At 47.7% G+C, this 24,161-nt stretch overlaps 1 protein-coding gene across 9 annotated transcripts in view; it reads right to left on the reverse strand.

Annotated features, from left to right (window-relative positions):
• The window catches only part of RAP1GAP2 (RAP1 GTPase activating protein 2), a 1,491,256-nt gene that overhangs the window by 195,537 nt on the left and 1,271,558 nt on the right, over window positions 1-24,161 (reverse strand). For all 9 annotated transcript variants that reach the window (XM_063956011.1, XM_063956008.1, XM_063956013.1 and 6 more), the window contains 2 exons: window positions 19,476-19,508; window positions 16,692-16,901 (listed from right to left, as the gene is read on the reverse strand). In XM_063956011.1, coding sequence (XP_063812081.1) covers window positions 16,692-16,901; window positions 19,476-19,508 — 243 coding nt within the window. The remainder of the gene's footprint in view (window positions 1-16,691; window positions 16,902-19,475; window positions 19,509-24,161) is intronic.

The raw sequence follows: 24,161 nt of genomic DNA on the forward strand, positions 1-24,161 counted from the left end.
ACGGGGAAGCTGGCAGAGCCGATTTTAAAAACCGGCGAGGAGGCACGTCTTCGAATTCCAGCCTGTATCCCTGAGAAACAATCTCTATAGCCCAGGGATCCACCTGTGAGTGAGCCCAGACCTGGCTAAAAAATCGAAGATGCGCCCCCACTTGAGCTGACTCCCCCAGGGAAGCCCCAGCGTCAAGCGGTGGACTTTGCAGATGTAGGGGAGGACTTCTGCTCCTGGGAACTAGCTGCATGCAGCTTTTTTCCCTTGCCTTTTCCTCTGGCAAGGAAGGACGATCCCCGTACCTTCTTGCTTTTATTGGAACAAAAGGGCTGCATTTGATAATGAGGTGCCTTTTTAGTATGCTGCGGGGGGACATAAGGTAAGAAATTCGATTTACCGGCCGTAGCAGTAGAGACAAGGTCCGAGAGGCCATCTCCAAACAACTCCTCCCCCTTGTAAGGCAACGACTTCATATGCCGCTTTGAGTCGGCATCCCCCGTCCACTGTCGGGTCCAAAGGAGTCGCCTAGCAGAAATAGACATAGCATTTATTCTGGAGCTTAGTAAACAAATGTCTCTTTGAGCATCCCTCATATATAAAGCAGTATCTTTGATATGCTCTAGGGTCATTAGAATGGAATCCTTATCTAGGGTTTCAAGTTCCGTAGATAAGGAATCTGTCCATGCTGCGATAGCACTACACACCCAGGTCGATGCCATAGCCGGTCTACCGATAGTACCGGAATGTGTGTAAATGTGCTTCATGGTAACCTCCTGCTTACAATCAGCAGGATCCTTGAGGGAAGCTGTATCCTGAGAAGGCAGTGCCACCTTCTTGGATAAGCGTGTCAGAGCCTTGTCTACCTTCGGCGAAGATTCCCATCGTATCCTGTCCTTTTGTGGAAAGGGATACGCCATAAGAATCCTTTTGGGAACTTGTAGTCTCCTATCTAGAGATTCCCAAGCCTTTTCGCACAAGTCGCTTAATTCAAATGAGGACGGAAAAGTGACCTCAGGCTTTTTCCCTTTATACATGTGTACCCTCGTGTCAGGGACAGGGGGTTCCTCAGTGATATGCAAAGCCTCTTTAATGGCCATAATCATGTAACGAATACCTTTCGCCACCTTTGGCTGTAATTTTGCATCCTCATAGTCGACACTAGAGTCAGTCTCTGTGTCGGTATCTGTGTCAGTGATCTGGGATATGATGCGTTTTTGAGACCCCGAAGGTCCTGGTGCCACAGGGACAGGCATGGTCTGACTACCTGACTGATCCCTAGCTTCAGCCTTGTCTAATCGTTTATGCAGTAAATTTACATTTGCATTCAAGACATTCCACATATCCACCCAGTCCGGTGTCGGCGTTGCCGACGGCGACCTGACCATCATGCACTCCCCCTCCTCCTTAGGTGAGCCTTCCTCGTCAAATATGTCGACACACACGTACCGACACTTCACACACACAGGGAATCTCTTTTCTGAAGACAGGTTCCCCCTGAGGCCCTTTGGAGAGACAGAGAGAGAGTATGCCAGCACACACCCCAGCGCTATATGTCCCTGGAGAAAAACACAGAATGTTTACCCAGTAGCGCTGCTGTAGTGTATAAACGCCAATAATGTGCCCCCCCTCTACTTTAAAACCCCCTTTCACCGTGTGTCAAGCAGGGGAGAGTCCGGGGAGCTTCCTCTCAGCGGTGCTGTGTAGAGAAAATGGCGCTGGTGAGTGCTGAGGGTGAAGCCCCGCCCCCTCGGTGGCGGGCTTCTATCCCGCTCAAACTTATTAAAAAATGGCGGGGGCTCTTTTATATACATGTACAGTGCCCACCTGTACATGTATATACACTTTTGCCATAGGAGAGGTGTTTTATTGCTGCCCAGGGCGCCCCCCCTGCGCCCTGCACCCTTACAGTGACCGGAGTGTGTGAGGTGTAGCGGAGCAATGACGCACAGCTGCAGTGCTGTGCGTTACCTCTGTGAAGCACCGAAGGCTTCTGCCGCCTGAGGCGTCTTCCGTCTTCGTTTCTTCTGGCTCTGTGAGGAGAACGGCGGCGCGGCTCTGGGGTGAACGCCCAGGACGAACCTGTGTTCATTCCCTCTGGAGCTAATCGTGTCCAGTAGCCGAGGAAGCAGAGCCTAACATTTAAGTAGGTTTGCTCCTCTCTCCTCAGTCCCTCGATGCAGGGAGCCTGTTGCCAGCCGTGCTCCCTGAAAAAGAGAAAAAATCCTAACAAAAATGCTTTCTAAGCAGGAAACTCAGGAGAGCTCCCTGCAGTGCACCCATTCTCCTCTGGGCACAGTCTAAAACTGAGGTCTGGAGGAGGGGCATAGAGGGAGGAGCCAGTGCACACCCAGAATCCTAAAGTCTTTCTTAAAGTGCCCAATCTCCTGCGGAGCCCGTCTATTCCCCATGGTCCTTACGGAGTCCCCAGCATCCTCTAGGACGTTAGAGAAATAATAATAACGGTTTTATAGATGACAAAAAATAAGATTTTACTTACCGGTAAATCTATTTCTCGTAGTCCGTAGTGGATGCTGGGGACTCCGTAAGGACCATGGGGAATAGATGGGCTCCGCAGGAGACATGGGCACTTTAAGAAAGAATTTAGATTCTGGTGTGCTCTGGCTCCTCCCTCTATGTCCCTCCTCCAGACCTCAGTTAGAGAAACTGTGCCCGGAAGAGCTGACAGTACAAGGAAAGGATTTTGGAAATCCAGGACAAGACTCATACCAGCCACACCAATCACACGGTATAACTTGTGATAAACTTACCCAGTCAACAGTATGAACAACAACAGAGCATCAGTTCAACCCTGATGCAACAATAACATAGCCCTTATTGCAGCAATAACTATATACAAGTATTGCAGAAGAAGTCCGCACTTGGGACGGGCGCCCAGCATCCACTACGGACTACGAGAAATAGATTTACCGGTAAGTAAAATCTTATTTTCTCTAACGTCCTAGTGGATGCTGGGGACTCCGTAAGGACCATGGGGATTATACCAAAGCTCCCAAACGGGCGGGAGAGTGCGGATGACTCTGCAGCACCGAATGAGCAAACACAAGGTCCTCGTCAGCCAGGGTATCAAACTTGTAGAACTTTGCAAAAGTGTTTGAACCTGACCAAGTAGCCGTTCGGCACAGCTGTAATGCCGAGACCCCTTGGGCAGCCGCCCAAGAAGAGCCCACCTTCCTAGTGAAATGGGCCTTAACTGATTTTGGCAGCGGCAATCCAGCCGCAGAATGAGCCTGCTGAATCGTATTACAGATCCAGCGAGCAATAGTTTGCTTTGAAGCAGGAGCACCAAGCTTGTTGGAAGCATACAGGATAAACAAAGATTCTGTTTTCCTGACCCTAGCCATTCTGGCTACATAAACCTTCAAAGCCCTGACCACATCAAGTAACTTGGAATCCTCCAAGTCAGTAGTAGCCACAGGCACCACAATAGGTTGGTTTATATGAAAGGATGAAACCACTTTTGGCAGAAATTGTGGACGGGTCCGCAATTCTGCTCTATCCGCATGGAAAACCAGATAGGGGCTTTTATGTGACAAAGCCGCTAATTCTGACACATGCCTAGCCGAAGCCAATGCTAGTAGCATGAACACCTTCCACGTGAGATATTTCAATTCCACCGTTTTGAGTGGATTTCAGGAAACTCAACACCACGTTAAGATCCCAAGGTGCCACCGGGGGCACAAAAGGAGGCTGAATACGCAGCACTCCCTTCACAAACATCTGAACTTCAGGTAGAGAAGCCAGCTCTTTTTGAAAGAAAATGGACAGGGCCGAAATCTGGAGCTTAATGGAACCCAATTTCAGGCCCAAAGTCACTCCTGACTGTAGGAAGTGAAGGAAACGGCCCAGCTGGAATTCCTCCGTAGGGGCATTCCTGGCCTCACACCAAGCCACATATTTTCGCCATATCCAGTGATAATGTTGAGCTGTCACGTCCTTCCTAGCCTTTATCAGCGTAGGAATGACCTCATCTGGAATGCCTTTTTCCGCTAGGATCCGGCGTTCAACCGCCATGCTGTCAAACGCAGCCACGGTAAGTCTTGGAACAGACAGGGCCCTTGTTGCAACAAGTCCTGTCTTAGAGGAAGAGGCCACGGGTCCTCTGTGAGCATTTCTTGCAGATCTGGATACCAAGTCCTTCTTGGCCAATCCGGAACAATGAGTATTGTTCTCACTCCTCTTTTTCTTATGATTCTCAACACCTTGGGTATCAGAGGAAGAGGAGGAAATCCATAGACCGATTGGAACACCCACGGTGTCACCAGGGCGTCTACAGCTATCGCCTGAGGGTCTCTTGACCTGGCGCAATACTTCTGTAGTTTCTTGTTGAGGCGGTATGCCATCATGTCCACCTGTGGCAGTTCCCACCGACTTGCCAGCTGTGCGAAGACTTCTTGATGAAGTCCCCACTCCCCCGGGTGGAGGTCGTGCCTGCTGAGGAAGTCTGCTTCCCAGTTGTCTACCCCCGGGATGAACACTGCTGACAGTGCGCTTACATGATTCTCCGCCCAGCGAAGAATCCTGGTGGCTTCCGCCATCGCCACCCTGCTCCTTGTGCCGCCCTGTCGGTTTACATGAGCCACAGCGGTGATGTTGTCTGACTGAATCAGAACTGGTTGACCGCGAAGCAGGGCCTCTGCTTGACGTAGGGCGTTGTAAATGGCCCTTAGTTCCAGGATGTTGATGTGAAGGCAAGCCTCCTGACTTGATCACAGACCTTGGAAATTTCTTCCCTGTGTGACTGCTCCCCACCCTCGGAGGCTTGCATCCGTGGTCACCAGGACCCAGTCCTGAATGCCGAATCTGCGGCCCTCTAGAAGGTGAGCACTCTGCAGCCACCACAGGAGAGACACCCTGGCCCTGGGGGATAGGGTGATTAACCGATGCATCTGAAGATGTGATCCGGACCATTTGTCCAGTAAGTCCCATTGAAAGGTCCTCGCATGGAACCTGCCGAAGGGAATGGCCTCGTACGATGTCACCATCTTTCCCAGGACTCGAGTGCAGTGATGCACTGACACCTGTTTTGGTTTTAATAGGTCCCTGACCAGTGTCATGAGTTCCTGAACCTTCTCTATCGGGAGATAAACCCTTTTCTGGCCTGTGTCCAGAATCATACCCAGGAAGGGCAGACGAGTCGTAGGAACCAACTGCGACTTTGGAATATTCAGAATCCAGCCGTGTTGCCGTAACACTTCCAGAGAACGTGCTACGCTGATCAGCAACTGCTCTCTTGACCTCGCTTTTATGAGATCGTCCAAGTATGGGATAATTGTGACCCCTTGCTTCCGCAGGAGTACCATCATTTCCGCCATTACCTTGGTAAATATTCTCGGAGCCGTGGAGAGACCAAACGGCAACGTCTGAAATTGGTAATGACAATCCAGTACCACAAACCTGAGGTAGGCCTGATGAGGTGGATAAATGGGGACATGAAGGTATGCATCCTTTATGTCCAGAGACACCATAAAACCCCCCCCTTCCAGGCTTGCAATGACCGCTCTCAGCGATTCCATCTTGAACCGGAACCTTTTTAGGTACACGTTCAGGGATTTTAAATTCAATATGGGTCTGACCGAACCGTCCGGTTTCGGTACCACAAACATGGTCGAATAATAACCCTTTCCTTGTTGAAGGAGGGGAACCTTGACCACCACCTGTTGAAGATACAATTTGTGAATTGCAGTTAACACTATTTCCCTCTGTAAGGGGGAAGCTGGCAGGGCCGACTTGAGGTATCGGTGAGGGGGCATCTCTTCGAATTCCAGCTTGTATCCCTGAGACACAACATCTCTTGCTCAGGAATCCAACTGTGAGTGAACCCACTTGTGGCTGAAATTTCAGAGACGCGCCCCCACCGGGCCTAGCTCCGCCTGTGGAGCCCCAGCGTCATGCGGTGGATTTAGTGGAAGCCGGGGAGGACTTCTGTTCCTGGGAACTAGCTGTGTTGTGCAGCTTCTTTCCTCTGCCCCTGCCTCTGGCAAGAAAGGACGCAACTCGGACTTACTTGTTTTTCTGTGATCGAAAGGACTGCATTTGGTAATACGGTGCTTTCTTAGGTTGTGAGGAAACATATGGCAAAAAATTTGACTTCCCAGCCGTAGCTGTGGAGACCAGGTCCGAGAGACCCTCCCCAAACAATTCCTCACCCTTGTAAGGTAAAACCTCCATGTGGCTTTTTGAGTCGGCATCACCTGTCCATTGGCGAGTCCACAGGACCCTTCTGGCAGAAATCGACATAGCATTTATTCTAGAACCTAGTAGGCTAATGTCTCTCTGAGCATCTCTCATATAAAGGACAGCGTCTTTAATATGCCCCAGGGTCATTAATATAGTATCCTTGTCTAAGGTATCAAGTTCCTCAGATAAGGTATCCGTCCAAGCTGCTACAGCACTACACACCCAAGCCGACGCGATTGCCGGCCTCAGTAAGGTACCTGAATGTGTATAAATGGACTTCAGGGTAACCTCCTGTTTGCAATCCGCAGCATCTTTGAGGGTAGCCGTATCCTGTGACGGCAGGGCTACCTTCTTGGATAAGCGTGTCAAAGCTTTGTCCACCCTAGGGGAGGATTCCCAGCGTAACCTGTCCGCTGGCGGGAAAGGATACGCCATAAGAATCTTTTTGGAAATCTGCAGTTTTTTATCTGGAGATTCCCAAGCCTTTTCACATAACTCATTGAGCTCGTGTGAGGGGGGAAAAGTTACCTGCGGCTTCTTTTCCCCATACATATGAACCCTCCTGTCAGGGACTGGGGTTTCCCTCTGTGATGTGCAACACATCCTTAATAGCTATAATCATATAACGGATGGATTTAGCCAATTTTGGCTGTAACTTTGCATCATCGTAATCGACACTGGAGTCAGAATCCATGTCGGTATACGTGTCAATAATTTGGGATAGTGGGCGCTTCTGAGACCCTGTCGGCCTCTGCGACATAGGATCAGGCATGGGTTGGGACCCTGACTGTCCTGAGGTTTCAGCTTTGTCTAACCTTTTATGCAAGGAATTAACATTATCATTTAAAACCTTCCACATATCCATCCAATCAGGTGTCCAGCGCTATATAACCCAGGAATAACACAGTAACTTAATGTTAACCCAGTAGCTGCTGTATTTGTGTTTTTAGCGCCTAATTATGTGCCCCCCTCTCTTTTTACCCTTTTTGTACCGTTATCTGCAGGGGAGAGCCTGGGGAGCTTCTTCTCAGCGGAGCTGTGGAGAAAAAATGGCGCTGGTGAGTGCTGAGGGAGAAGCCCCCCCCCCGCGCCCTGCACCCTTACAGTGACTGGAGTATGTGAGGTGTGTATGGAGCAATGGCGCACAGCTGCAGTGCTGTGCGTTACCTCATGTGAAGAGCGGAGTCTTCTGCCGCCGATTTCGAAGTCTTCTTTGCTTCTCATACTCACCCGGCTTCTATCTTCCGGCTCTGCGAGGGGGACGGCGGCGCGGCTCTGGGATCGGACGACGAGGGTGAGATCCTGTGTACGATCCCTCTGGAGCTAATGGTGTCCAGTAGCCTAAGAAGCAGGACCTATCTTCAGAGAGTAGGGCTGCTTCTCTCCCCTCTGTCCCACGATGCAGGGAGTCTGTTGCCAGCAGAGCTCCCTGAAAATAAAAAACCTTACAAAATACTTTCTTACAGCAAGCTCAGGAGAGCTCACTGAACAGCACCCAGCTCGTCCGTGCACAGATTCAAACTGAGGTCTGGAGGTGGGACATAGAGGGAGGAGCCAGAGCACACCAGAATCTAAATTCTTTCATAAAGTGCCCATGTCTCCTGCGGAGCCCGTCTATTCCCCATGGTCTTTACGGAGTCCCCAGTATCCACTAGGACGTTAGAGAAAATATTTTAGCATAGACGATACAAAACATCTTCAAGTTTTCTTTATTCTGAATTACAGATGTAGCCAGCCTCGTCTTTGCCACAATGTAACACTCACCCGCCCCGCCTGCTAGCTCACTTGTTTCAGGGTTCTGTGTTTTTGGTTGGTTATTTCCCATTCGAAGAGAATGAAGGGCAGGCAGGCACTGCCTTACGTGCGGCCATCGGGAGTCGGGACTGAGGAGAGATTGCATGTCACCTGGCCGGCCAGCTCTCAAAGCCTCATGGGAGCTGGCAGGGAGGAGCTGCGTGCTGCAGCTAGAGTGTCCTAGAACTGTCACTCTGGATGTGAGGCGGCAGCAGGCAACTATAGGGGAAGGGGGGGATGGGCAACGGGGGGGGGGGGGGGGGGGGCTAACAGATGAAATGGCCCAAGAGGCCAGAGAAGAAGGGGGAGGCACTTTATTGTCTGTATGTCTGTCTGTATGTAACTATGTTTCTCTGACGTCCTAGTGGATGCTGGGAACTCCGAAAGGACCATGGGGAATAGCGGCTCCGCAGGAGACTGGGCACAAAAGTAAAAGCTTTAGGACTACCTGGTGTGCACTGGCTCCTCCCCCTATGACCCTCCTCCAAGCCTCAGTTAGATTTTTGTGCCCGAACGAGAAGGGTGCACACTAGGTGGCTCTCCTGAGCTGCTTAGTGAAAAAGTTTAAGTATAGGTTTTTTATTTTCAGTGAGTCCTGCTGGCAACAGGCTCACTGCACCGAGGGACTAAGGGGAGAAGAAGCGAACTCACCTGCGTGCAGAGTGGATTGGGCTTCTTAGGCTACTGGACATTAGCTCCAGAGGGACGATCACAGGCCCAGCCATGGATGGGTCCCAGAGCCGCGCCGCCGGCCCCCTTACAGAGCCAGAAGACAGAAGAGGTCCGGGAAATCGGCGGCAGAAGACGTCCTGTCTTCAATAAGGTAGCGCACAGCACCGCAGCTGTGCGCCATTGCTCTCAGCACACTTCACACTCCGGTCACTGAGGGTGCAGGGCGCTGGGGGGGGGCGCCCTGAGACGCAATAAAAACACCTTAGATGGCGAAAAATACATCACATATAGCTCCTGGGCTATATGGATGCATTTTTATATCCGGCCAGTTTTTCCTTAAAAAAGCGGGAGAAAGGCCGCCGAGAAGGGGGCGGAGCCTATCTCCTCAGCACACAAGCGCCATTTTCCCTCACAGCTCCGCTGGAAGGACGTCTCCCTGACTCTCCCCTGCAGTCCTGCACTACAGAAACAGGGTAAAACAAGAGAGGGGGGGCACTAATTTGGCAGATTAATCAATACAGCAGCTATATAAGGGAAAAACACTTACAGAAGGTTATCCCTATATATATATATAGCGCTCTGGTGTGTGCTGGCAAACTCTCCCTCTGTCTCCCCAAAGGGCTAGTGGGGTCCTGTCCTCTATCAGAGCATTCCCTGTGTGTGTGCTGTGTGTCGGTACGTTGTGTCGACATGTATGAAAAGGAAAATGGTATGGAGGCGGAGCAATTGCCTGTAATAGTGATGTCACCCCCTAGGGAGTCGACACCTGACTGGATGGTCTTATGGAAGGAATTACGTGATAGCGTCAGCACTTTACAAAAGACTGTTGACGACATGAGACAGCCGGCAAATCAGTTATTACCTGTCCAGGCGTCTCAAACACCGTCAGGGGCTCTAAAGCGCCCGTTACCTCAGATGGTCGACACAGACCCAGACACGGACACTGACTCCAGTGTCGACGGTGAGGAAACAAACGTGTTTTCCAGTAGGGCCACACGTTACATGATCACGGCAATGAAGGAGGTTTTGAACATTTCTGATACTACAAGTACCACAAAAAAGGGTATTATGTGGGGTGTGAAAAAACTACCCGTAGTTTTTCCTGAATCAGATGAATTAAATGAGGTGTGTGATGAAGCGTGGGTTTCCCCCGATAAAAAACTGCTAATTTCTAAAAAATTATTGGCATTATACCCTTTCCCGCCAGAGGTTAGGGCGCGTTGGGAAACACCCCCTAGGGTAGATAAGGCGCTCACACGCTTATCAAAACAAGTGGCGTTACCGTCTCCTGATACGGCCGCCCTCAAGGAGCCAGCTGATAGGAAGCTGGAAAATATCCTAAAAAGTATATACACACATACTGGTGTTATACTGCGACCAGCAATCGCCTCAGCCTGGATGTGCAGTGCTGGGGTGGCTTGGTCGGATTCCCTGACTGAAAATACTGATACCCTGGACAGGGACAGTATATTATTGACTATAGAGCATTTAAAGGATGCATTTCTATATATGCGAGATGCACAGAGGGATATTTGCACTCTGGCATCAAGAGTAAGTGCGCTGTCCATTTCTGCCAGAAGAGGGTTATGGACGCGACAGTGGTCAGGTGATGCGGATTCCAAACGGCATATGGAAGTATTGCCGTATAAAGGGGAGGAGTTATTTGGGGTCGGTCTATCGGACCTGGTGGCCACGGCAACGGCTGGGAAATCCACCTTTTTACCCCAGGTCACCTCTCAGCAGAAAAAGACACCGTCTTTTCAGGCTCAGTCCTTTCGTCCCCATAAGGGCAAGCGGGCAAAAGGCCACTCATATCTGCCCCGGGGCAGAGAAAGGGGAAAAAGACTGCAGCAGGCAGCCTCTTCCCAGGAACAGAAGCCCTCCCCCGCTTCTGCCAAGTCCTCAGCATGACGCTGGGGCCTTACAAGCGGACTCAGGTACGGTGGGGGGTCGTCTCAAGAATTTCAGCGCGCAGTGGGCTCACTCGCAAGTGGACCCCTGGATCCTGCAGGTAGTATCTCAGGGGTACAAATTGGAATTCGAGACGTCTCCCCCTCGCCGGTTCCTGAAGTCTGCTTTACCAACGTCTCCCTCCGACAGGGAGGCGGTATTGGAAGCCATTCACAAGCTGTATTCCCAGCAGGTGATAATCAAGGTACCCCTCCTACAATAGGGAAAGGGGTATTATTCCACGCTGTTTGTGGTACCGAAGCCGGACGGCTCGGTGAGACCTATTTTAAATCTGAAATCCTTGAACACTTACATACAAAGGTTCAAATTCAAGATGGAGTCACTCAGAGCAGTGATAGCGAACCTGGAAGAAGGGGACTATATGGTGTCTCTGGACATCAAGGATGCTTACCTCCATGTCCCAATTTGCCCTTCTCACAAAGGGTACCTCAGGTTTGTGGTACAGAACTGTCACTATCAGTTTCAGACGCTGCCGTTTGGATTGTCCACGGCACCCCGGGTCTTTACCAAGGTAATGGCCGAAATGATGATTCTTCTTCGAAGAAAAGGCGTCTTAATTATCCCTTACTTGGACGATCTCCTGATAAGGGCAAGGTCCAGGGAACAGTTAGAGGTCGGAGTAGCACTATCTCAAGTAGTACTACGACAGCACGGGTGGATTCTAAATATTACAAAATCGCAGCTGATTCCGACGACACGTCTGCTGTTCCTAGGGATGATTCTGGACACAGTCCAGAAAAAGGTGTTTCTCCCGGAGGAGAAAGCCAGGGAGTTATCCGAGCTAGTCAGGAACCTCCTAAAACCAGGCCAAGTGTCAGTGCATCAATGCACAAGGGTCCTGGGAAAAATGGTGGCTTCTTACGAAGCGATTCCATTCGGCAGATTCCACGCAATAACTTTTCAATGGGATCTGCTGGACAAATGGTCCGGATCGCATCTTCAGATGCATCAGCGGATAACCCTGTCTCCAAGGACAAGGGTGTCTCTCCTGTGGTGGTTGCAGAGTGCTCATCTTCTAGAGGGCCGCAGATTCGGCATTCAGGACTGGGTCCTGGTGACCACGGATGCCAGCCTGAGAGGCTGGGGAGCAGTCACACAGGGAAGAAATTTCCAGGGCTTGTGGTCAAGCATGGAAACGTCATTTCACATAAATATCCTGGAACTAAGGGCCATTTACAATGCCCTAAGTCAAGCAAGGCCTCTGCTTCAGGGTCAGCCGGTGTTGATCCAGTCGGACAACATCACGGCAGTCGCCCACGTAGACAGACAGGGCGGCACAAGAAGCAGGAGGGCAATGGCAGAAGTTGCAAGGATTCTTCGCTGGGCGGAAAATCATGTGATAGCACTGTCAGCAGTGTTCATTCCGGGAGTGGACAACTGGGAAGCAGACTTCCTCAGCAGACACGACCTCCACCCGGGGGAGTGGGGACTTCACCCAGAAGTCTTCCACATGATTGTGAACCGTTGGGAAAAACCAAAAGGTGGACATGATGGCGTCCCGCCTCAACAAAAAACTGGACAGATATTGCGCCAGGTCAAGGGACCCTCAGGCAATAGCTGTGGACGCTCTGGTAACACCGTGGGTGTACCAGTCAGTGTATGTGTTCCCTCCTCTGCCTCTCATACCCAAGGTACTGAGAATCATAAGAAGGAGAGGAGTAAGGACTATACTCGTGGCTCCGGATTGGCCAAGAAGGACTTGGTACCCGGAACTTCAAGAGATGCTCACGGAGGACCCGTGGCCTCTACCTCTAAGAAAGGACCTGCTCCAGCAGGGACCCTGTCTGTTCCAAGACTTACCGCGGCTGCGTTTGACGGCATGGCGGTTGAACGCTGGATCCTGAAGGAAAAAGGCATTCCGGATGAAGTCATCCCTACCCTGATCAAAGCCAGGAAGGATGTAACCGTGCAACATTATCACCGTATTTGGCGTAAATATGTTGCGTGGTGTGAGGCCAGAAAGGCCCCTACAGAGGAATTTCAACTCGGTCGTTTCCTGCATTTCCTGCAAACAGGACTGTCTATGGGCCTAAAATTAGGGTCCATTAAGGTTCAAATTTCGGCCCTGTCGATTTTCTTCCAGAAAGAACTGGCTTCAGTTCCTGAAGTTCAGACGTTTGTCAAGGGGGTACTGCATATACAGCCTCCTTTTGTGCCTCCAGTGGCACCTTGGGATCTCAATGTAGTTTTGGGGTTCCTAAAATCACATTGGTTTGAACCACTCACCACTGTGGACTTAAAATATCTCACATGGAAAGTGGTAATGCTGTTAGCCCTGGCTTCAGCCAGGCGTGTCTCAGAATTGGCGGCTTTATCCTATAAAAGCCCTTACCTAATTTTTCATACGGACAGGGCAGAATTGAGGACTCGTCCTCAATTTCTCCCTAAGGTGGTTTCAGCGTTTCACTTAAACCAGCCTATTGTGGTACCTGCGGCTACTAGGGACTTGGAGGACTCCAAGTTGCTGGACGTAGTCAGGGCCCTGAAAATATATGTTTCCAGGACGGCTGGAGTCAGAAAATCTGACTCGCTGTTTATCCTGTATGCACCCAACAAGCTGGGTGCTCCTGCTTCTAAGCAGACTATTGCTCGTTGGATTTGTAGTACAATTCAGCTTGCACATTCTGTGGCAGGCCTGCCACAGCCAAAATCTGTAAAAGCCCATTCCACAAGGAAAGTGGGCTCATCTTGGGCGGCTGCCCGAGGGGTCTCGGCTTTACAACTTTGCCGAGCAGCTACTTGGTCAGGGGCAAACACGTTTGCTAAATTCTACAAATTTGATACCCTGGCTGAGGAGGACCTGGAGTTCTCTCATTCGGTGCTGCAGAGTCATCCGCACTCTCCCGCCCGTTTGGGAGCTTTGGTATAATCCCCATGGTCCTTTCGGAATTCCCAGCATCCACTAGGACGTCAGAGAAAATAAGAATTTACTTACCGATAATTCTATTTCTCGTAGTCCGTAGTGGATGCTGGGCGCCCATCCCAAGTGCGGATTGTCTGCAATACTTGTACATAGTTATTGTTACAAAAATCGGGTTATTATTGTTGTGAGCCATCTTTTCAGAGGCTCCTCTGTTATCATGCTGTTAACTGGGTTCAGATCACAGGTTGTACGGTGTGATTGGTGTGGCTGGTATGAGTCTTACCCGGGATTCAATATCCTTCCTTACGGTGTACGCTCGTCCGGGCACAGTATCCTAACTGATGCTTGGAGGAGGGTCATAGGGGGAGGAGCCAGTGCACACCAGGTAGTCCTAAAGCTTTTACTTTTGTGCCCAGTCTCCTGCGGAGCCGCTATTCCCCATGGTCCTTTCGGAGTTCCCAGCATCCACTACGGACTACGAGAAATAGAATTATCGGTAAGTAAATTCTTATTTTGTGTGTCTGTGACTTTATTTACAGTCAGTGTGTGTGTGTGTGTGTGTGTGTGTGTGTGTGTGTGTGTGTGTGTGTATATAAGTGACTGTATGTATGTGTGTATTTAACCTTCCTAGGATGTTCTGGTCTTTTTTGACCCATATCAAATACACCTTAGGTGTATGCTCCATTGCAACACACTAGGAAGGGTAAGGGTGTGTATTTATGTACAGTATGTATACGTGTGTGTATAAGTCTGTATGAGTGTTTGACTGTATGTATGTATGTATGTGTGTGTGTGTGTGTGTGTGTGTGTGTGTGTGTGTATTAGTGTGTGACTGTGTGAATAAGTGTGTCTGTATGTGTGTATCTATGTATGCATGTGTGTATCTATGTATTTTGTATATGTGTGACAGTATATATGTGTGTGTGACATTATGTATGTATGTATGTATGTGTCTGACTATGGGCGGCATGTACTAATGGCAAAATGCGGTTTGACCGTATTCCAAATATGTACCAAGCTCTGTAAAGCAAAACTTTCTGAAGCTTGTAATGATAGACAATACCTTCTATAGATGACATTGCCTATATGGGCTGCTTTCTTCAAAAATCCCCAAAAGGGAATCTATTGTCCCCCGTGGCCATGCATGCGCAGTGTCCTTTGCGTGACTATCCTCCATGTGATACAGCCGGCAAGGTGATTGACAGCGTTGGGAGTTCGGGGGTCTGCGTTTCAGTGTTGCGGGGGTGTGGTTGGCAAAACTAGGACATGTCACTTTTGGGGCGGCTGTGTGATGTCACACGCAGTCGCTCCGAGAGAAAAAATGGCACCGGACTGTGCAGGCAGAGGTTAACCTCTAATTGATGCGCCTGCAATTAACTTGCGTACGCATCCAGGCGTGGCGCCACACACATGCTGGGCAGCCTTGCCATTTGCTGGGCGGCCCCCTGCATGTGAGTAGATGGACGCAGATCATGCTGCAGGAAGCAAGATCTGTGCCCATCTCTGAATAACCCCCAGTGTGTTTTCACATCATTTAAGGATGCTGAATCCAATGGAAACATCTAATTTTCTCTATCATGTCACATTTATTAGATACACACAAATAACAAAAGTGGTAATACGCAGCTACTGTATGTCAGAAAAAACTAAGTGAAATTTTAAATTATTCTCTATAGAATTGAAATATTCTCATTGTATTCATTTTTAAAATACTAATAAAACTACAGAAATGCTTAACAACTCCAGTAATTAAACTGTAGAAACACTTAACAATACAAATTAGCCGTAATGTACAGTAATTATGAATAAAATAAAATGTCACTTTGCTTTAGGGAAACAGGATGATGCCGCTTTCCGTTTGTACAGTGTCTCATTGGTCTCTCACTTCTTTGTGATATAGTGATGTTTAGTGTCTCTGCTGTCCCATAAACACAGAAAGCAGCAGTACTTTGTGAATCCACCTCGCAAACCTAACAGTAGTGCAACAAACATTCCATCCATGATCCTTATGCTTCCTTCCCTCCAACAACACAGCCATACTTTCATAAGTGTCTGTTATGTCCACTGCATAGGCCAGAGGCACTGAAGGGGGGTTGTTCCCATTATGGAGTAACAATACACGTCATCCTTGCTAAGAGGAGGGTTCTGCCACAGTATCACCACATGAATGAAAATGGGAAGGGGGATTCTGATGAGGATGAATAGACTGGGCAGAATGCGTTCCCCATAGTGCAGGCAGAAGGGAGTCTTGTCGAGCACTTCCTGTGATTAAGGAGTCTATTTACTAAGCCTTGGATGGAGATAAAGTTGCTGGTGATACCAGCCAATTGGCTCCTAACTGTCATTTTTCAAACACAGTCTGTGACATGGCAGTTAGGAGCCGATTGGCTGGTACTTTATCTCCAGCGACTATATCTCTATCCAAGGCTTAGTAAATAGACTCCTAAATACTTTAACTTTTTAACTTTAACTATTTAATTTACAATTTTCAAAACAATCTCAAAAATCTTACATGATATAAAATTTCTGATTATCTGGATTCTAGGCACAACATGACATGGAAATTGATATATATATATATATATATATATATATATATATATATATATATATATATCATGCTACATGCAAAATGGCAGTTGAGAAGTGTCATGAATACTACAGATGTAGCCAGACTCATCATTGCCGCAAAGTGTATGTATTGCGGCTGTGCCAATTTGCACCCGCGACTAGGTAACGCAATACGTATGCATCGCAGGCACGAATATACACCTGCTGGAGTGAGTGTGCACGCATCACGGCACGCTAGCCACAACCACGACTATGCGCAGCCACAATGAGTGTGGTTACATCTGTAAGGTGACCTCTCAATTGTTCAGATTTACTGCATGTGCCAACTGCCCAGACTGGTGTGTATGGTAATTCCAGGGCATTTTTGGGGGAAAGAACTTGATGACAGCCTAGCACTTCAAAGTAACAAGACATACCCCAATGAGATGCCGGCAATGATGTGACTGAACTGTCTTGGTTAACAACTTTTAAATATTAGGAAATATGCTGTTTGTGTTATATGAGATAGGTTGTTGTAACTAACAGCCCACCCGCCAAAAAAAAAACAAAAAAAAAAACAATTACTTATAGGTCTCAGTGCATCTGCCCAGTGCATCAGCTTATCCCTATTTATAATAATGAATCAACAAACCTTTCCCAAAAAATGTTTTCTGTAGGCCCGAGCTGAGCTTTTATATTCTAGTTTATAGCCGTACGTGCTGGGACTCATCGGCTCTTCCTCCTCATCACAAATACTGCTGTCTGAAGATGTTGGGGTGCTTATATTTTCTGGATCTTCTATCCAGTATCCGCCAAACTGAGGCAGGATAATCAGTGGATAAGTAGTCTCCTTCTCCAAAATCTACAACATGAAAGGACAGTTAGGTCAAGTTACTAGCATGACAAAGGCTGAGCAACCTTTTACATTCTAGCGGCAATTGCTTGACCAGTATAGCAAAACTGCCTGGAAGCGCTTGAAACATGAATTAAGAACTACATGGACAAACAGATTGGGGTACATTTACTAAGATGGGAGTTCTATTTAAGATGGGATGTTGCCCATAGCAACCAATCAGATTCCAGGTATTATCTTCTAGAAGGTGCTAGATAAATGGGAAGTAGAATCTGATTGGTTGCTATGGGCAACATCCCATCTTAAATAGAACTCCCATCTTAGTAAATTTACCCCATTGTACCTTGTAGAAATTAGTCAACATAGTTAGTCTGTTAAAAACAGTATAAGCCACAGCCGGCATGATGGTCCAGTTTGCCCTAAAAGAGCGTCAGAGAAGCTCCCCCTCCCATCGCTTTGCTTGGCTGCCCGGCAACAGAGAGATGATGGCATGCCATGAGCCCATGATTAGCTGCGCCCGCATGACTCCCGGCAACCCCCATAAAACACAGTGCGCTCAGAGCCCCAGTCCGTCCCTGGTTTAAGCAATACCTATACATTTTAAAACTTAGTTTATATTAATTATATACCTATGTATAGGTCTTATTTTATCCATAACGATAATTACTATCCTAGCTATGAAGGAAGCGCAGGTTTCCAATCTGTTTATCTTTTCTCTCTTATTTCTTTTCTTTTTTTTTGTTAACATGTATTTTATATTGATAAAATGCATCAATTAAGAGGGCCATATAGTTATAACTCAACAAGCAGGCAAATTGTTTCATCGCTTAAATGTTTTGTTATTTAAAATAAAATGATCAGGGCTTTATAATAATAATTTTCCTTTATAGGAAAGTACCACTGTTTCTACTGTTTTATATATTTACCAGTTAACTACTTTCCTATAGAATACAAAAACATAGTACTGCTGTTGCTCTGCTCCCTATAGACCACTGCAGAAAAGAAGGAGAAAACAATCACCACACAAACATTTAAAAATCATATTTTGGTTAAACATGTAGTAGTAGCTGTCAGGGTATAAAAATGCTGGACTCCGCAGGGGCTTCTTAGCTTACAAGCAGTAGAAAACCAAATATGAAATCTGGAATATGAAGGGGAAAAAGGAAAGAAAAGAAAACAAAAAAGAGGAAAGATAGGGTAAAAGGGAGAAAGAAGAAAAAAAGGAGGGAGAGGGGGGGGGACAGCTACATTGCCAGCAAGAGCATAGTAGTTATATAAAAGGTCAGGGCAACAAACTGGGTAGGACCAGACAGCTGGATAGTAATATTAAAATGTTGCATATAAGACATTAAACAGAACCTGGAAGAGGTGTATTTTGTCGCCATACACTGGAGCCCAAACCCGATGGAATAACTGCATTGTATCATGTAACAAGCTATTAAGAGTATCCCATGAAGGCCACATATCATATTTTGTTAGTGATCGTGACCATGGAAGGTGGGGAAGGTTTCTTCCAATTTGTAGCAAACTGAAGTTTAGCCGCATTACAGATATGCTGAGCAAGCTTGGCCAAATATTTGGGGGGCATCTCTGATGCTTATGCCCAGCAAAACAATTAATGTATCTCTAGGAATGGAGACACCAGTTCTAGTTATGATATCCAGAACATCATTCCTGAAAGTTGACAGAGCTGGGCACAACCACCAAAATTGGAAGTAGGCACCAACCTGACCGAATTGTCTCCAACAGGTGTTGGGAGTTTGAGCGTAAATGGAATGTTATGTAACAATTCCAGAACCATATCCTAGCAAATGAGCGATCCCATCTCTTGGCCCACATGAGCCCCTGAGTCTCTTTCCAATGCCGGGTCAAAGGAAGCAGGGATTGGGGAGGAAGGGAAACCGTGTCATACAGCAAGGAAATAACCCCTTTTTTTTAAAGCCCAGGTTGTAAATACATTTCTATTGAAAAGATATGGGGTGCTGTAGTTTAGAAGTGTGGCATTGGGATTGTACAAAACTTTTAAGTCCAGGGCGCATGTAGGCGGAAACAGAACTCAATGAAAACTGTACAGTATATGCCCCCAAAGCAGGGTCATGGAGCCAAATCTAATTGTTCAATTTGTCCCACACTGTTAGAGTAAATAACACCATGTTTTCTGATTCAAGCATATAGGGGGGTTATTCAGACTCTGCCGCAATAGTGTCCCGCAGGGGTGGATGAGAGCGTAATGTGATTGACAGACGACTGCATTGCGGGGGAGGGGGGGGGGGGGTTACAGTGTTGCGAGGGCGCTGCCATGGGTCAACCTTAGATCTGATGCATCGGGGGTATGGGGGCCGGTCTAACACATGCTGGGCGATCTTACCCTGTGCTGGCATATGCAGCCATCTGCGTTCATCTCTGAATAACTCTCATGTTTCCAAATTGGGAGATGTGACCTTTTGAACAGAGACGTATGTCTCAGAATCACCCCTCCACCCCATATCTGCACTAAAAAAAACATTTGGAGCAGTAATGTATGTCAAATTAGATTGGTTTTATTTGGTTCTATTGTCTCTCATTTTAATCTTAAAGGTTTACCTCATCAATGCTGGGATATGGTATGTAATCCTCCTGTAAAAAGAAAGAGATACCATGTCAAATGATAAGTAATACATTTCCACAGTGATAGTTTAAGAGCAGTTGCTGCCAAACAGCAATTATACCCCTTTCACACTGCCAAATTGGAAGCGGGTCCTTCCCGGGTGGGATCCGGCATTGGCAGCTGCTGCAGGCTTCCCTGACCCGGCAATAAGCCGGGCGGGTTGCCATAGCAGCGGGGGGCGGAGCCGGCTGCGGGGGCGGAGGTGGCGCTGGGAGATGAGATCATCTCCGCGCCGCCTCTCCCTATCTAGTAAACGGGTCCCGGGTCGCATCGACCCGGGAGCCCGTTTACGCAGCCAATGACCCGGTATTCAACCCGGGTATAACACTGCTTTATACCCGGGTGGAATTGCTGGGTCAGGCGACCCGCGATTACGGCAAGGCCTCTTTCACACCGCACGCCGACCCGTGTCGACCCGGCAATATGCAGGGTCGATACCGGGTTATTTGTGCGGTGTGAAAGGGGTATAAATAGCAGAAGAATCATATCTTTTTTTCACTGTATTTATCTTATCAAATGTGAATAGATCTGACAGCATCATTAATATCAGGACCTATAATTCACAGGAGACATCACTGCAGTTTAAAAATAACATAAAAAAATACAACTAATTATCTTAATGCCTAAAGAAATACAATTTTGAATCCTAACAAGATTGCTTTTTTGTTGGGTAAAAAAAAGAAATCCGTGAAACAAACATGTTTCAAAGTGATGATAAAATCTCTATGAATGTATTACACTATTGTTTTTATTTATTTTTACTTGTTAGTTGGATATGAATTTTTTTGTGAAGGTTTGTGGAAACACAAGACACCGTGCTGAATGAAAATGACACTATTGTTTTTTTAAGTCCTTGCATTCCATGCCTATAAGCCATATGGGTAAAAGCCAAATATTTTTAAGTACTGTAAAGGGCCCCATACACTAGATCGATAATGCCCGATTTCAGCCCAATTCAGGTATTTGGCCCGATATATTGGGTGAAATCTGCATTTTCGGTGTGCTTTTCCCCCGATCAGATCCGATGTGCGTTCCCGTGAGCATTGGATCGGATCCCCCTAGATTCGACATATCACGGGTGCTGCACTCGTGATATGTCGGATCCCGCAGTAATGGATGGGAAAGTAAAAGATACATTGCATGCAAAAAAAACTGCATACGATATATCTAATACTATCCTACCAACGGGGAGGCTGCCGAGAGGTTGGAGGAAATCTTATACGACATGACGGACCGTCATTTCATATAATTGTATGGGGCCCGTTAGTGTCTAAATGTTTGTTGCTGCAGTACAAGCAGGCATGATAAGGAATTTTAACAGGAGCTCTTTCCATAAATTATCTTTATACCGAATGCACACAAATGAGCTAAATGTGATATACTGTATCTGATATACTGACAGTGCACAATAACAAAGATATTGTACAACTATGATATATAATATATCTATGATAAAGATACTGTAACTATACCCATTTAATATGTTTATAGTTCACACAAAGATTGTGAAACAATTGTTTTAAAGCAACTGGGGGATTAAAATGTTTAAACTTGGACCATCATTTTAAATGGTCTTTTCAAATAAATCTCAGAATTTGTCAAACATATAACAGTGGCAAATGTTACTTCTTACAGAATATAATTGATCTTTGATAATGTTGTTGTGAGTAGGGAGTGGAAACTTTAGTTGTTAAATTGTAAATATGTAATGTTTTAATTTGTAAAGTAAAATGGTTTAGGATTTATAATTCAGGACCCTTGGGTCTTGGGGTCTTTACAAACCTGCGTTTAGCAAAAGAAATCTTCTGCGTGTAGCAAAGTAAGGCTGAAAACACCGGTCCTCTTTTCTCAATGGGGACAGTGATCTGGACCAATTTACCAAGGTCTTAAAAGCTTAGTTTGTCCATGATAGCTAATACCATCCTCAGATAGTTTATTCCAGTGGGTCTCAAACTTGGTCCTCAGGACCCGAAACAGGTCACGTTTTCCAGGTCATCCAGCAGGTGCACAGGTGGACTCATTACTCACAGGTGGTGCTAATTATTTCACTTGTGATTCTGTGAGGAGTCCTGGAAAACATGAACTGCTTGGGGTCCTGTGGACCGAGTTTAAGAACATGTGCTCTATTCTATTGGTAAAGCATTACTGCTAAACAGGGGCAAAGACAGAAATCTGTGGGCCCCATAGAAACATTTTGAAGGGACCCCCGCCCAAAAGCTTCTAGAGAGACACCTCTCTTCACAGCGGCTGCTCATTTTATGTCCCATAGTAGTGACCTAGGTAATTTTATGTACTATAGTGGAATCACCTGGCAGCAATATCCTACATAGAAGTCTTATAGTGATCATAACCCATTGACCTTTTATTTGATCTCAAATTATTTGCTGATACGTCAAGTGCTTTCATCCCTATTGGCAGCCTTTGAATCTTGAATGTCAGCCCCACGTCTGAAGGACAATCAGTACTGAGAAAATTGCAGTTTACAGCTAGTGTAAAGATGGAGGATAGAGGGGGAAGCGAAGGGGAGGGTAACAGAGGTAAACAAGCTTCTACCTGAGGGGGACACTTCCTAATGCTGTGAGTCATTTGGTCCATGTGGCAGCCCTTAGTGGCTGCCGGTACACATAACAGAGGTGAGGAGCAGCCTTAGCCTTTTATTATATAAGATATCTATATATATATATATATATATATATATAAAAATGCAAATGCACTCACTCACCGACTGACTGACTGACTGACTGAATGACTGACTCATCACTAAGGGCCTAATTCAGACCTGATCGTAGCAGCAAATTTGTTAGCAGTTGGGCAAAACCATGTGCACTGTAGGGAGGGCAGATATAACATGTGCAGAGAGAGTTAGATTTGGGTGGGGTGTGTTAAAACTGAAATCTAAATTGCATTGTAAAAATAAAGCAGCCAGTATTTACTCTGCACAGAAACAAAATAACCCACCCAAATCTAACTCTCTCTGCAAATGTTATATCTGCCACACCTGCAGTGCACATGGTTTTTCCCAACTGCTAACAAATTTGCTGCTACGATCAGGTCTGAATTACCTCCTAATTCTCTTACTTCCTGATATGTTAGGAAGCTGAAATGTAACATAGGTATTCTTCAGGTGGGAAATAGGAAAACTACGTAATTACAATTTTAATAAACCTTCCATAAGGGGTGGCCACGGCGGCAAGGGACTAGGCAGCAGGATCGAGGAGCTCCCTGGATATTGATCCTGAAACAATCCTGGGGCTCTTTTTTGCGGTCTTCCTCGGTCTCCCCTCCTGCCTGGCAGCACTGGGGAAGTGGCAGGCACAGTTGCTGACCTGTACGAGCACTCCTGGCCCGCGCCAGCGGCCGCCCGGACTCCGGGCCTAGGCCGCAACTCAATCCCCGGCCTCAGTTTTGGAGCTCCGCCGGGCGCGTGTGCGCGCGCGCACGATCGCGCGCCCGAGGCGGACACAGCGGCTGGCAGCTCCGGAGAACAGCGGCACCTCACTCCTGCACCCCCAGGGCTCCACACAGGCATAATTCAGCTCCCCTGAAGGCTGGTGCAGGGTAAGAAGAGGGGGAAATCAGTGTGCTGGGCGGCCATCTTACCTGCAGCTTCCTGTCTCCCTCCTCACAACAGGGTGCAGTGAGTGTGAAGATCGTGCTGGGCTGGAGGAGTTTGGACTGGTCCCAGATACCCTGCCTTTTGCCTTTATCCTTGGAACACCACATATTGGATTTATATTTATATACCACTGAACTCACCTGGTCCCCCCTTCTCCCATCGGCCTGGCAGCTGGCTCTCCCGGTGCCTGGCGTGCTGCTGATACTGCATTCACCACCCACTGCAATACTTCTTGACACTGAATATCGAGACTCTGAGTTTTGCTGGGCATTGATACGATGGTGAGGGGTGGCCAGAGCGCGGCAGCGGCTAAATTGGAGAAGTTTGCACGACAGCCTGCAACCCAGTCGACGCAGTCATCCCCTAAGCTCTCCCCCCCTGCCAGAATGGATCCCTCGGCCGGGGCCGACTCGGGGGCGAATACACAGTCACCCGCTCCCTCCATCCAGCAGGTCCTGGAGGCCATAGCGGCCAGCGAACAACGTCTGTCGGACAAAATGGAGAAGGTGCAGTGTGATTTATCGTTGCTGCGACAGGACGTCCAGCGAATACGGGAGAGAGTGGGCGAAACCGAGACAAGGGTCTCCAACTTGGAGGACCTCAGTGGCCCTCTACAGCGATCGGTGTCTGCAGTTACACAACAAGTCGCGACGATGCAAACCAAACTCCTGGACATGGAGGGCAGACTCCGCAGAAACAACGTGAGATTCGTGGGCCTCCCCGAAAAGGAGGAGGGGGCACATCCTGAAGATTTCCTGGAGTCCTGGCTAAAAGAGGCATATGGCGCTGAATCCTTTACCTCCCAGTTTGCAGTGGAGCGGGCTCACCGTGTGCCCTTCCGGCCTTTACCCCCAGGCGCCCCGCCACGAACTTTTATAGCAAAATTCCTGCACTATAAGGATCGGGACTCCGTCCTGCGCCTGGGCCGTGTGAAGGGCCCCCTACTCCGGAAAGGAATCCGGGTGTCGGCATTTCCGGACTTTGCAGCGGACGTTCAAAAAGACCG

Source organism: Pseudophryne corroboree, chromosome 2 (assembly GCF_028390025.1).
Source record: "Pseudophryne corroboree isolate aPseCor3 chromosome 2, aPseCor3.hap2, whole genome shotgun sequence".
Lineage (NCBI taxonomy): Eukaryota > Metazoa > Chordata > Amphibia > Anura > Myobatrachidae > Pseudophryne > Pseudophryne corroboree.